General features: G+C 40.9%; 1 protein-coding gene across 1 annotated transcript; it reads left to right on the top strand.

The window, feature by feature from the left end:
- Positions 1–1,523: 1,523 nt before the first annotated feature.
- nacad (NAC alpha domain containing) lies at positions 1,524–15,323 on the top strand. Its single transcript, XM_028010928.1, has 10 exons — positions 1,524–1,998; positions 4,458–4,741; positions 4,835–10,013; positions 10,179–10,427; positions 10,665–10,756; positions 11,678–11,746; positions 12,702–12,848; positions 12,931–13,065; positions 13,156–13,278; positions 13,581–15,323. The coding sequence occupies exons 1-10, from the start codon at positions 1,914–1,916 to the stop codon at positions 13,593–13,595; spliced, it is 6,378 nt and encodes a 2,125-aa protein (XP_027866729.1). The 5' UTR covers positions 1,524–1,913; the 3' UTR covers positions 13,596–15,323.
- The last annotated feature ends 13 nt before the right edge of the window (positions 15,324–15,336 follow it).

Genomic DNA, 15,336 nt, shown 5'->3' on the forward strand with positions numbered 1-15,336 from the left:
CTATCATTAAAAAAAGAAAAACACATTGATAAAATAAAAGCTCCATATTTGTAAAGCCTTGTGTTTCCATAACTATATGAGGCCTCAGTGCCAGGGCATGTTCATGCACAGAATCAGTTTATCCTAAATGTCCAAAATGTTGTTTTTAAAGCATTCTGGCCTGTTGGTATTATTTGATTTTATCATTGGAGAGAAGAAAACTGTTTATAGAAAATAGTAACTTCAGGACTTCTTAACCAAATCTCAGTTAATAAAAAATGGTTTTCTTCTATTGATTCATATTTAAATGATGACCTTTATACTTGATTTGCTACATTACAGATTAAGTCCTTGCTCAATTCTTTGATCATTCTAGTTTCTGAGTTACTAATAGATAAGCTTTCATTTAAAAAAAGGCAGTTTCACTGCTTTTTTCCTTTGTGGATTCTGGGCTTACAACTAGTAGATTTAGGAATTTGTCATATGAGATTTCAGGTGTGCCAGGAGCCCCCAAGCCTCCAGAAGCTACAAGTTCTGCTAGTACTGTAGGTTGGCTCAATTCAATGTTAGAGTATAGGTGCCACCAATAGGGAGGATGATATAAAAAGACAAAAAAAACCCCTAAAATGTCGCAAGAGATTTTTAAGGCTTTTGTGAGACTGGTGAGTGTTTGCAGTAACCAGAAGGGTTTGGATAGAGAAAGGAGAGGGGTGTGGACATGCAGCACAGGTCTGGATGGTTGTGTAGAGAACTCATAGCCTCCTTTTATGGGAACCCTGTTTTAACGCTTCACAATATTTTGCTCCATTAATTTATCGATTTGTGCTTAGGTTTTAAAGGTTTTTTATCCTTGATATTGTTCCAGAGGAAACAAGTATTTAATGACAACATAACCAAATCTCCTGTTCTGTTCTGGCTTATGGCTTTGTGGTGCATCTCCCAATATTATTTGTGGCCCCCACTTGGCAAACCCTTTAAGAAACTATGTGGAGGCTCCCTGCTTGGTCGATCATGAAAGGTTGAGCAAATGTAGCCCAATTACTGGATGTAGATTTTTGATGCTTTGATAAAAATGTTTTTGTTATGCTGTTGGTATCTTGGAGCAGTTTTTGTTTTACACTGCATGTAAATAAAAGTATTCAGACAAGAGCTAAAGATGAAGGGCACTATGCTGTAACAGCGCTCTGAGGACATGTCCTCCCTCTTGTCTCCTTTTGGACATAATTAGAGCAAAAGGCACAGGATTTAATGAGGGGAATACTTCAGGGTTTCACATGCATCTTGTGGACAGTTTGTGTTTTTGGTTTCCATTTCTCCTCTTCAGTTGTGCTTTCCCTGAAACCACCCACCCTGTGTATCTCTTGTTTTTGCAGTACTGGTCCTTTCCTTCAAGCTTGGGGGCAGCACTGAGGAATTAGCACAAATCTGCTGACATCATCTTCTAAGATCCAGTCATGGCTAGGCTTGAAGCAAATAAAAAGGGGGGGGGGCAGGGAGGAGGGAGATACAGGAAGGATGGAGCAGTAGGGTGGGGGGAGCAGGGAGGAAAGCAGGAACTGGGCATCAGGAGAGAATACTGCAGCTACCTCTCAGATTCAACACACATACACGCATATTCAGATAAGTGGCGTGAGGAGGCTTTAAAGAACACACCCACCACAGCAGCATCACTGTGCTGCACCACAGAAAGGACCTAGCACACACACACACACACACGCCCACACACCCTTTATCTTTGACTCTCAGTCTTTCGCTCTAGCTGTCTGCCTCGCTCCGTCTCACACACGTGCTGCAGGGAAGATTTGACCACAGGATTGCACTCAGATCCCTCCCCTCCCTTTCTCTATTCTCCTTCCTCTCCTTCTTCACTCTCCCTGTTCACCTTGCCTGCTCCAGCTACATGGTATATTGTTGCGTCAGAGCCATCGAGAAGCATGCCGGGGGAGAGCACGCACAGATCTGTCCCCGACGACAAGCATCGGGACCTGGGAAGCGAGGAGACGGGACTTCCAGGACCAGGTAGGAGCTCTGGGAGAGGGGAGAGGATACGGATGAGGTCATTAAGCTTGGAGATTAAACCACAGACAGAGACTGGCATGAGACTGTGAGGAAGTAGCATAAAACGAATCAAGTTAAATGTTGAGTGTGCGGAGCAGAAAGTGTGGCAGATGAAAAGAAAGAGCTTGTAAGAGGGATGGAGAAGACTTATTTAAAGACTGGATTATCTCTGACATGTGCAGCTTAAGGACGATCTTATTTAGATGGACGTTTGCCTCCTGACTAAACTGCATGTTGACCGTCTTTCCAACTCCAGGGTGTTAACATCCTCCCAACTTACCTCACTCCTTTTATCAAAAATATCAAATATATATTCCACTAAATTCTAGCTAAAGTCTTTCAAAACCCTTGTGTGATTGCCTTACTTCATTCATATTAGAGCCCCATTTCTAAAGCTCTCTTACTCATCTCATCCCTCTACCATCTCTTTACATTCACCCGTCCATTGCTTCATAGGCCTGTAAGAGTGAAGCAGTGTCCAGTAGTTCCTCCCTTCCCCCAGCTGTAACGGGAACATGACACAGCAGCACGACAGCGCTGCTGTGTGGTGTTTGCAACACGCAAACACCACCTCACACTGACAAATTCTTGGACTATTTAACATTTTGAACTTGAAGCAAATGATGTGGTGCATATGATGGCTCAGTGGGACAATAACGGAAGCTTCCTGCCTGCTTAGCATTGTTTCTTATTATAGATATACTTCATATAAATTCTTCTCCTGGTTACAGTTTTTTTTTCTCAACATCCAAATGATCCGAAAGATAAAGGAGTCTCAGATGTTTGTGGAGTGTCTACATTTCATCTCACAACCTCAGCAGCAGCTGAAATAGAGGCTCCCCTTGGGGGGCGGCGCTGCAGCCTATGTGACGCAGCTTCAGTGTGCTGCGGCCTGCTTTTCATATGGCAAATCTGGAACACGGTTTACTGCATTCCTTCAGACCTGAAAAAATAATAAATAAACTAAAAAAAATAAAACCAGTTGTAGTGTTTTATGAAGCAGAACAACTTCTGATGTTCTTCTTTCTAGTTCAAAACCATTGCTGCATTCGTTCTGCAATGTTTGTTTCCTATAAGTTTGACATTGCTTATCCATTTTATGAACAACTTATTATAATTACACACACTGTGTTGTTGTTATGTGTCTCCTTCCTCCTTAAGCGATGACGAATTAAGTTCTCACTTATCCACTTTTGAAATTTGTATTTGACAAATAAGTGAAAACTACCTGGCCAAAAAAAGTTACCACCTGGATTTAGCTAGGTAAATTGGTATAAATCTCTTTTAATTTGATAATTACTACATGAACAATTATCTTCCAGCTGGCAACACATTATTTAACCCCAACTGATGGAATGAGTAGCTTTTCATTTCTTAAACCACTCAAAGGATTCATCCTGTGGTGTTGGTAAAGATATTAGTTTGTTTAAGAAGGATCAAATCATTGGCATGCATCAACACGAGAAAACATCTGAGGACCATCGTCTTCTAACTAAGCATTGGTAAGAAACCAGGCTGCAGAGCACATTAAAATGTTGCACTGGGTTTGCCTTTTCGTGCCTGCTGTAATGTGCACCTTTTTCACCAGTTCTGTCTCTAGGGGATGACTCAGCACAAACACAAACACACATTTCGCATAGTAACGTGGCAACAATCAGGAAGAACTGCTAAGTGCTGATGTGTGCATCTGTCACAATCCCAGGGAGGGAAAGACAGCAGCATGGAATCCCTGAAACTAAAGACCAAGAAAACAATAGATGATGTTTTTTGAAGAACAGAGGTCGATTTGATTTGACATATGTGCTCCTGACAGAGAAAATCCCATGTGTGTGTTTGTGTCTATGACTGAGCAGAACCACTTGTATGTGGTGGTTCTACAGCCAATTACTGTAGCAATAGCGCACTTAAGAGAGAAAATGAACACTGTTATGTTCATCAGAAAATTGACTTTAATTTCTTGTTGTTGTGTGTTGTTTCAGTTTAACACTTTCTCAGCAAAGATCTTTCAAGATACGCAGTAGCAAAACCGATACGGTTCTTTATTTTAATTTTTCAATTTCAAAATTTATTCTGTTCATGAACATTCAGAAAATCTGCTCACTCAGTCGTCTCTGACCCAATTTGCTTCACCCACCCTGGCATTTCATCTCACAAGTTTCTGAATCCCGATGACACTTTAAGACATACTGAAAATATCATTGACCTGGAAGGATAAGATTTATCTGAGTTGAACACTTAAACAACACTAACATCCATCTTTCATCAACACCAGGTCCTGTAAGTTGTGTTTGTTCAAATTTTCGGGCTAAGTCCATAGTTTTCTCAAAACTTCCTACAATTGGATTTTGATTCTTTCTAGTTAAAACTTTGTTTTTCCCATTAATAACAATGTGTGTTTTCAAATTCTTTGTTTTTTTCAGGCATGGTAAGACATCCATCCACAGACTCCCCTCCAAGTGACAGTGGTTCCTCACCAAATGACAGTGGATCAAGTCCTTCTCCTAGCACTCCACAGAAACTTCTCCCAGGGTCGACCTCTCCATTTGGTCCACGAGTGTTTCATATGAAACCTAGTTCCTCTGGAACTCCAAGACCACAGCCTGAAGGGTCCGATAATCGCATCAACCCAGCCAGGCTGTCAGGAAAACTGGGAGGTCATGGTCCATGTGGCCGCCACATCTCTGTTAAGATGGAAAGAATAAAGGTAGAAGCTGTGCGAGTATTTCTAATTTTGCAGCATGGATGCTGTGAGATACCTTTGTGACCTGTAGTTTTATATTTAATTTCTTATGAACAGGTCCTGACTGGATCTGAGGTGGAAAGTGACTATCCAGGGTCACAGACTATCGACACCAGAGTGGTGATGGGTGAAGAGACGCTACACAAAACAACAGAAGTCATGAAAGGAAAACTCACCACTGAGCTCAAAGCTCAGGCCATCCCTTTGCCGTATCTCCCAAGTTTTCCATGTCCTCAACTGCAGACTAAAGAAATAAAACAGGAAACCAACAATGAGGAAATCCAATCACAAATTCCCCAAAATCCAGAGAATCAGGAAACACAACATGTACAGGCCTCAGTTACAAACACTTTTCCCTCCTCTCCGAAACCAATCACAACTGATGACGAAGTAACAGGCAATGAGAAAGACAAAGAGACCCTCTCTGTAGATGAAGTGCCTTCACTCCCTGTTTCAGATCTGTCTTGTCCAGTTGCTCTATCCTTCACTGAGCCAGCCTGTCCTGTTGACCCCCTACGAGTTGGCATTCCCTCATCTCTTGACCCAGAACTTTACTACACCGCTCCATCCACTCCAATCAAAATGGTCACCCGCTGTTCGCACCTTAAACATCATTCCTACCCTGGCTCCCCCGCATCCCCTCTTTCTCCTGGTTCTCCATCTGACAGTGAGGACCTCTGTTCTCCTCTCACTTCTCCATCTGGCTCTTACATTACAGCAGAGGGAGGCAGTTGGGCATCCTCTTATACATCCTCCACCTCCCCATCCACTTCTCCTAACTTGCTCCTTGTGGAAGAAACGCAAGAGGCGCCTGCTTGCTTTGTGAGTTCATTGTCAGAAATTGGAGATGAGGTTACAGAGGAGAAGGCTCGATCAGCCCCAGAACCAGAGAACGATGGGGCCGGAGACTTCAGCTTGTACCATCCTAGCGATTTTGTTATAAATTCACGGATAGGTATAGCAGACACAGTGATTCCTGAGGAAGATGAGACTCTAAAAGGGGAGGAGGTCAAGATTTCCAGGGAAACGTGTCGTCCGTGCTGGGTGACTGAGAGTGCACTCCCTATTAGAAGCAGTAGCAGCAGTGACTCCCAGGATGATGAAGGGGAATCAGAAAGTTCATTTTACCCATTAGAGGAGCACACTGTTGACAGAACAGAGTACTCTAGGCACATGCAGACAGGCCTGAGACTAAATCTGGAGGGATGTTTATCAGAAGAACATTATAGGCAAATGGAGGCCAACCCAGATATTTCCCCCACCACCTTGACCCCTGATACAGAGAACATGACTGTGGCATCCTCCAGCTTCAGCCCAGATTCACCGCTGCTCCCCACGGATGCCTTCTGCCCTGGAGCCTTTGATAGGCTTGGCCCAAGCTCCTTCATACTCTCGCAAGCTGCATGTCCTGATGATATACCAGATGATGAAAGGATGATACCTGCCTCCCTCATCTCATTTCCCCTTCACACTAGCCTAATCTTCAAGGCTGACTCAATGGAAATCACCCTCTTCCCCACAGAAGAAGAAAATGACATAGATGTCAATGACAGAAATGAAAGAAAGGATGTTGATGCATATGCAGCAGGAGAGGAGGAGGCAGATGTAGAGGATGATGATGAAGATGATGAAGAGGATCATGATGATTACAATTATAATGATCAGATCGCTGACTCCACACCTGAGAGTGAAGGGGAAGATAAAGTTGAGGATGCAAACATGCAACACGAGGAAGCTAAAGTAGAGGTAAAGGTTGTGGAAGAAGAGGAAGAAGAGGAGGAACTAGAAGAAGATGACAATGTGTGTGATAGCAAAGCTATGGAAGATGAGGCTGAGGACAGCTCAACTTCTTTCCTTCATTCACTTTCAGAAACATCAATCAATGAAGGGTTGGATGAATCTTTCTGCTTCCAAGATGATACAGATGACTCTTTAGATTCGGCCTCTTATAATGGGGAGGAAGATGAACGTTTATACAGCACTGAGAGGCATGCAGAATCCCTAGAACCTCTACCCGCAGATGGTTCAAATCTAGCTGAAATCCAACCAGAGGCTGAACAGGGCTCTTTGAACACACAACTATACATGGACACACAAGTGGATCAGTCTCAATCTAACCATCAGTCTAAAAGCTCTGTAGCCCACCCAAAAGGTAGCGACTTAGAACCAACACCCCTGGAAGTGCCTATATGCCCTGAACACCAACCTGATCCTGATGTCAAATCTACCATTAAAACAGATGAAACTAAAACCTCAGATAACCCTGCACATAACCAGCAACCAGTTCAAACTTCAGAACAACTTGTTGAGAATAAAGGGAAAAGCCAGATAAGTATTGGTGCTATTTTAAACCCTTTTGTGGAGCCTCAAGAGAATCCCTGTTCTAATCTATTCACTACCCTTGCTGCAGTTCCTGCATCACCTGCTTCTGAAACTGATTACATCAATGTTTCTCATTCTACCACGTCTGTGGAGGAGAATACAAAAGATTTACCTGAGGAAAATCCTAAGATGAAAGTTGTTGCCTTGAAACTACCTTGTGATCAAACTGAGCACACAAAAGAACCTGAAAGGGACTCTTTCAAACTGCTTATAAAGCCTCGTCATGGCCATTCTGAAAGTCAAAGAACTGTTGGAGCAAGCAGAGTTGCACTGTCAAAGTCTTTCTGTGGTAAATACGATGTGCCGGTAGAAGGGAGATCTGTGTGTAGGTCAGGTCCTAATAGCAACTCTGATACCAAGGTTGGCCAAAGTACTGAGTATGCCCCAGCTGATTCTGAAAGTGTAGAGTCTAAATCAAGTGACTCTTCTCCACCACTGAATATTATTACTCCTACCAATGACTTGAATAAGGGTGTTCTTGTTCTGTCCTCTCCTAAAGATTCAAATTCCAATCCCAGTAATATCCCTGTTTCTACTTCCACAGAAATCATTTCAGAACTTGGTGACAACTTCACCTTGACACCTGAACATTGCCCGAGAGACTCTTCCCTGGAGAACCTAAGCGAGAACACTTTGGGTACAGATGACGGGGTCCTAGGAGCTGTTGGATCCTTACACTCTCCCCTTGCAATATCTCCCAAAAGAGAAAATTCAGAAACAGATACAAGCAGAGATGTCGTCCCTGAATCTGGGGCATGGTGTGATGCCAGGGTGGGTTTGGGGCTTGGCCTGGGATTTGGGTCAGGGTCTGAGTTTGGTGTCTGGGGAGCAGGTGAATCACTGTCTTTGTCCCTGGGTAAGAAGTATGAATTAGAGGCAGAGAGTCTTCTAATGTGTGATACAGAAGGCCAAAGGACAGAGACGGCTTTGGTTTCTAATATGAGCAGCGAACTGTGTGAAAACTACGACAATGTTCTCAGTTCTATTCTGGATGAGGATGATTACAACAGTGAGAGTGGAAAGAATGTCCAAATGTTGCATAAAGAATTGGTTGAAGAGGGGATTTCTGAGTCCAACCTCGCTCACTGGAAATCTATTGAAGAGATTTCAGAAGCAGGGGGAGGAGAGGACGGAAGTGCCAGGTTTCCAGAGGACATTAGTAATTTGAATCCAGACAATGATAACAATAACAAGGAAACACAAATGCAAGACAACTGGAAGAGTTCAACTGACTTTGAGTGCTTGAATGAAGGCATGTATGGGAGTCTGAATGCTCTGTCAGATGAAATGAGACACCAGAGTGTCAGTGTCATTATTAAAGACTCTGTGTCTAATATTCCACTTGAAGAGGTGCCTCTTCAGACTTCTGACAGAAATCCTAAAGAACAAAAACCAACAGAGTATCACATAAACCAAGCACCAGACACAAAACAAACACTATTATTCAAAGATAGAGTTTGTATTGCCTCATCTGACACTCAGCCTAATGGAGCTGCAAAACTCAAAAACCCTGATTCACCATGTAAAGCTGAGTCAAGATGTGATTCTACTACACAGTATCAGTCAATCTCTTTAGGGAGTAATGCATTTTCTTTGCCAGAGGGATCATTTGGATCTTTCCCTGCAAAATGCACATCTAACATCGCCAGACTGAGAAGCACCTATAAAGATGGCACAGATTTGTCACATCAGCGACACAACCAAAAGAAATGTGATGTCAGTGCTGAAATTACCAGAAGTACGAATGAACCAAAGACTAAAGATGCTTTGTTAGGAAAGCATGGTGTTGTTTGTAACTCATGGGAGGAAGGGGTGGAAGTCAAACAAAAACAAAGGAGTGATGAAAAAAATAAGGTGGAAGAACGTCAAAATAGGTCCTCTTCTGCACTGAATGACTCAGATCCCTTTGAGAGGCTCACACAAAATGTTGGACCTTGCACAGATACCCAAACTGCCTCTACAAAAGGGAAGAGAAGGAAGCAGAATAGAAATAGGGCATCTCAGATGGGTGGTCTTAATGACTTTAGCCCTGAGTCTGTTCAAGAACCAAAGAAAGCTCCTGCTCTACCAAACATTTCAGGAGATGGATACTCAGACTGGGTTACACACATTACTAAAACTAAGACAGACTACAATGCTAACAACTTTTCATCCTCTGACTTTCAGCAGAGGACATCTGGACTAGACAAAGTTGAATCTGTTGCACAGACGGAGAGGCATAATCATGGCAGTCCTGATGAAAAAGTTTTAGGACAAGAACAATGTAATTTAAACAGAGGTACGAGAGATAACCTCAGTCCAATTATGGCAACGAACCAAGATTTACAGCAGAAACAAGAAGTACTTGATAACAGACCATTAGCTGATAGTCAGACACAAATTACTGTGGACCTTAATGATAACAACATAGATACAGGTCCCAGCAAACCTCAGAAAAATATCTCATACGCTCAGGCTACAAGATGCCCCTCTTCCTCCCTACCTTGTGCCTCAACAGAGTCAATGGATGGCCTTTCCACACCTGTTCAGGAATCCCAATCTGTTATTTCCATGCAACAAGAATCTTTACAGTCTATGACTCCTAAGTCTGCTGGTTCTGAAATTTCCTCCAACAACAGCCCCCCAGAGGTCACTGATGTCTGTTCAACACCATCATCTAAAAGTGTCTCTTCATCCAAATTGCCCACTGTCATGCCAGTAATCTTGTCCCAAGCTACCCAAGAAACTGGAAATCTAGATTCAGTAGTTGTTCCAGAAGCGTCATCTCATCAAAATTCAGAGTCTACTTTCAACACCCAGTCTCGGAAACAGATAAAGGAAGGTTGTACTTGGTTCCCTCAAGACATTTCCAGAGGTGAGTGAAGACACTTGAAATTTAAATTTCCTTGGCCCTGTACTTATAGGCAGTCTTTTTTCAGAAAAGAGGGAAACAAAATCGTCCTCTGGCCTGATGTGTATGAATTAGAAAATGTTCAAATGGTTGTAGAATATGCATATTAATGAATTTGTTCCCTGTAAGGTGCTAGTGCGACTGAAGAAGAATCGGACAAAAAGCATGATGGCGGACGGCTGCAGCGGGGTCACACGTCTAAGCCTAGGGAAGCTGAGGAAGACAGAGATGGATCAGTGAAAAATGAGTCTGACCCAGCAGATCAGCGAGAAATCCAACCCTTCTCTAATCGCCAACCAACTGGCAGACAGTCAGGCTGTTCAATCACTCATAACCTCAACATTTGTGAAGAGATTGATCTATCTGTTAAAAATAACAGTGAGTTTCTTTCTTATGTTTCCTATTTCTCAAGTGAGATAAAGAGATACCCAGATTTCCCTTAGTTTTCTGCTGCACACCCAGACTTTCTGTCTGCCTTTGGTTTTGTTGATGCTAGTTTAGTTGAATGTTAATAATTACATAGCACTGATAAGGCAAAGAACTGGTTTAAATGGCATTATATATCTAGTTTGCACCACTGTGACAGAATATTTTTCTGGGACATGTTGCCTTTAGGTTCCACTGTGGCTTCCTGTAATGAATCTGAGAGTGAAGGTTCGATGCCTGATCTGGAAGAGCTAGAGCCTCTGAGACCATCAGAACCACCGGTAAGTCCATCTAAGGGCTTTATAAGCGAAAATAATTTCCTTGTTTGTTATTGTGTTATGAAGCAAATAAATACAGAATACCATAAAACAACATGGGCTTACAACAAAAAAGACACACAGAATTGATCAAATATTATCAGCAATTTTAACAAACCCATCATTACAAATTTTAACTATTCTAGAATAACATTATTTATTCCTTAGAAAACTATTTTTGGACAATAACAAGAAATAGTTATTGGGGCACAATAACTAAGGGAGGAGACAGTAGAGGAAAGAAGAAATTAATACAGTTTGTCAGTATCACATTTTTCATTACTAGAAAATATTTGATCCGAACTCCATACGGTTTCAGACTTTTCCAGGCCTTCCGGATTGTGTAGGAGCTCTGTAAAAATATTTGATTTGCTTGTCCTGGGACTGCATATATAAATTAGCAACTGTCTAAAAATCCAATGTAAAGCAACAGTTTAGATATGAGCTTGTGTACTCCCTATGTGTTGAGATAAAAGACAATAAACATAAAAAAATATACAGTTAAATCAAAGTTTGAAAAACTCTAACATATAATCAAATTACCTTAACTTAGGTCACAGTATGCACTTACATTTTCCTGCTCTTGTCCTGCAAATCTTAAGGTATCAATGTTTGATTTAGCTTTGAAAGCTCAATATAGACTATTTTTGATTGCAAACTGCAATCAAAAATTGCAATTTGCAATTTTTGCAAGCAAAAATTGTAGTTTGCCTATTCCTTGTAGTTGTTACTACAAGGAAAAGGCCAATCACTTCCTATTGGCTCAAAATGAAAACAATAATTTTTCTTATTAACAAATCCAACATTTTGTAATGAAACTAATTATCAAAACTCAAAAGCTTTATAAGATTTTTAAAAGTAAACATTACTGATTTTGTCTTTCAGTGCGTTTCTGCTGCAGATGATGGATTGAACAGACCAAAACAGAGCCGCAGTGAGAAGAAAGCACGAAAGGTCAGAGTGATGCTTGTATAGATGTGTGTAAAGCTGTGATCAAATATTTTAACAGTGATAAAAAAAAAAATGTTATTGCCTCAGTTTTCACATTATTTTAACAATATTGCACGCTAGGATCAGATGCATATTAATAGTTAAGAGCTTACAAAGTTTACCTTAAACTGCATTTTGTCCTCACAAAAGTTATTTGCTCATTATGATTGTGTCATGAAGGCAAGTGAAGCAGGAAACTCTCAGTGTGCCACTTCTTAATATGTTCCCTCTCCTTTTAAAAGGTTCTCCAAATCTGTCAGACTCTATTGCCCTCAGTCCTCTTTGGGCGACTCCAGATATGTTTAGTTCTATTCTTGGAGCCACAAATTCCTTTGGTGAAAACATGTGATTTTGTAATATATTTGGGCCGACCGTGATGCTGAACAATGAAATCCATCTTCATATGGAAGGTTTTGGATCAAAACTGTCTGGTTTTTGGATCTGTTTATTATTGCATTCATGTTGACAAAAACTTTGTTCAATTTAAAGAAAGGCAACCCCAGAACATGATACTACCACCAAGTTTCACGACATGTAACATTAATTTTACAATGTTGCTTTTTTGTGCCGATTGTCATTCATCAACACATTCATCAGGGTCATTTTTATACAATTGATTTTTAGGTGTGTAAGGCATTGATCCAGCTCTTTAATAAAAGTTTTATGTTTCTTCCTAATAAATTTGTTTGTTTTTAAGTCAAATTGCACAGGTTGCTGGTCAAGTGAAAAATTGGTCATCAAAGTCGTGGTTTTTAGATCACAAACACCTGCCAATTATACAGGGATGTATGCACGTTGAAGATCTACAGTGTATGATGCAGCTAACTGTTTTAGTTTTTATTTTTATTCAAGTTTAAGATGTAAGTTTAAATGAAACCAGTAGTTATTTAAGATCCTAACCCTGAAACTCTGTCTGCAGGCGATGTCTAAACTGGGTTTGAAGCCAGTCCATGGTGTGACCAGAATAACTATCAGGAAGTCCAAGAGTATCTTGTTTGTCATCACCAGACCAGATGTTTTCAAAAGTCCGATGTCTGACATTTATATTATATTTGGAGAAGCAAAGGTAAAGCTTTTGTGTCTCGATCATAAAATCATCTTTATATTTCCATCTTCTAACTATTCTCTTCAATTCTTCTTTTCTGCAGATTGAGGACTTATCTCAGCAGGCTCATAAAGCAGCAGCAGAGAAATTCAAGGTGCCTGTTTCCCCCTCTCCGTTAGCCCCACCTGTCCCACCAAGTCTAACTATCAAGGAGGAGAGTGAAGAGGAGGAGGAAGAGGTAAATAAAATCAGTCTTGTCAAACTGGCAAGGATGTTTCACTGAATCTTGAATGCAACATTGCTTGCTTTATTCCTTTCTGCACATCAGGTGGATGATGGAGGTCTGGAGCAGAGAGACATCGAACTGGTGATGGCTCAGGCCAATGTGTCACGAGCCAAGGCCATCCGCGCACTCAAACACAACAAGAACGACATTGTGAATGCTATCATGGTAAGGACAAAGGAGGGATGGTGGAAGGAGGAGCCAGCTGGGAGAGGGCGGGCAAATGGTAAACAAAACAATGAGTCATAGCCAGAGAGCGGAGGGGGAAAGGGAGGAGGTTGATACGAGAAAACAGAACACAAATTAATTTAATCCCAGAGTTGTAGTTGAGAAACTGCTTTGTTGTTAAGTTCTATGTCCACTAGATGGCAGCAATGGTTAATGCTCAGTTTAATAACACGTACATTTCTTTCTTGATTTTCTTGTTTTCCTGCATTGTTTCAATTTTTGTTCTTTATTTTTCCTCATAGGAGCTGACCATGTGAGTGAGCACTGAGGACAGTTTGATTCCCAGCTCCCTTGTTCCTGCCTATAAAGCCTAAATACTGCGTACTCTTCTGTATCGCTGCTGCTGTATGTTGCATCCCCACTCTGCTAAATAAAGTCTAAGACAAGTTCCAGTGTGGACTCTGACAAAATACTGAGGATTATTACTATGAAGGGACTAAAAACCGACCCACATTTAGAAAAATTGGGAAAAATTGGTGCCTTGCAGTCAGTATTTTGTCACGTTTAAACCGCAAAACAATGTATTTTATGGGGTTTTTGTGTGATGGACTCAGTATTGTGCAACTATAAAATGGAATGGAAAGGATATTTGGCTTAAAAATTATTTCCAAGCCTAAATCTGAAAGGTGTGGTGTGCATATAGATTCGGGCCTCTGAGTTAATGCTCTTCATTCATTACAATTCTAGCCAAAACGGAGCATGCTTCTACCAGCTTAACCAGATAGTTTATTCACGTTTTGGTAATAATTGTTGCTATAGGTATTGATTTGAACATACTTCAATCTGAAGTCTGAACTTGGAGCTGGGCTTGACATTGCGGCCAAGGAAACAGTGCTACAGTTAAGAAGTCAGGATTTCAACACAGCTGTGCCCAAATAGATAGCTCACAGTACCATTTTAAGTAATCATTTTAAGTTTTACTTTCCACAAGCAAACACCACTTTTAATTTGTTCAGTAAAGAGTTGAAGGCGCTACATATAAGATTAATTTTAGATCTACTCTTAGAAGTGTGTCTTGTATAAATATTTCCACCACAGTGCTAGTGTGAGAAATGACCGCATTGAAATCCGGCCACAAGGGGTAGCTGTGAGTTTCTTACACTTTCTGACTTGGAGATCAGAATTATCGAGTTCTGACTGCAAATGAAAAGCGACATTTCACCCGTCTCAAGTGTTTTACCTCCTTTAACAGGTTTTCTTCCGGAACTGTCCTGTGTTTAGCTTAGATGGAAAACAACCCCGCAGCTTGATGTTTCCAACACCATGTTTTACAGTTGAGTTCTTCCAAAACAGAATGATTTGTATGCAGGACCAAAACATTTTATTTTGGTTTCATTTGTGCTGAGAGCCTTTATTTCTTGTGTTCCCTAAATGGCTTGTAGGAAACTTTAAACTATACTACTTGTGACTTTATTTTAACTGCTAACTTGCCAGTCTTTCACAAAAGGTTTGTATAATGTATGACAAAATGTTCTGAGCAGTGCATCCCTGCAGCTCCACAGGGAAACTACAGTTTAGACCACGTCTTGGTAGCTTTGCATTTTCCGTTTTTTTCCACTTTTCCATTCTTGTCACTCAAATGTTCAAATAATGTTTTATAATAATCTAACTCTTCTTAAACTTCACATCTTTCTGAATAACATGCCTGCCATGTTCCTAGACTTTTGTTATGATCTCTGTTAATGTTTTCTAACAAATCTCTGAGTCCCTTGCGAAACAGTTTGAGTTATGCCGGCATTAAATCAGACAAAGGTGGACTAGATTTATTAATTAGGTGACTCCTGCAGGCAATCTGTTTAGCTACATTTTGTTAAGAGACGTCTGAGTAAATGGGGCTGAATGTAAATTTATGCCACACTTTTCAGATTTTAGTTTGAAGCAAGTTTATAAAAGTTGACCTTTTCCCTTCTATTTCACTAATTTGTCATGAGTTCTGTTGGACTATTACATAAAACTCCAATAAAATACAAGGTTTGTGGACATTATTGCCTTCGTAAA

This window comes from Xiphophorus couchianus, chromosome 3, assembly GCF_001444195.1.
Source record: "Xiphophorus couchianus chromosome 3, X_couchianus-1.0, whole genome shotgun sequence".
In the NCBI taxonomy this organism is placed as follows: domain Eukaryota; kingdom Metazoa; phylum Chordata; class Actinopteri; order Cyprinodontiformes; family Poeciliidae; genus Xiphophorus; species Xiphophorus couchianus.

Excerpts from the sequence above, each read along its gene's own strand:
- nacad (XM_028010928.1), top strand. The coding sequence starts at position 1,914 with ATGCCGGGGGAGAGCACGCACAGATCTGTCCCCGACGACAAGCATCGG. Across the intron at positions 4,742-4,834 it reads TTAAGATGGAAAGAATAAAG|GTCCTGACTGGATCTGAGGT; the intron begins GTAGAAGCTGTG and ends TCTTATGAACAG. Across the intron at positions 10,428-10,664 it reads TCTATCTGTTAAAAATAACA|GTTCCACTGTGGCTTCCTGT; the intron begins GTGAGTTTCTTT and ends TGTTGCCTTTAG.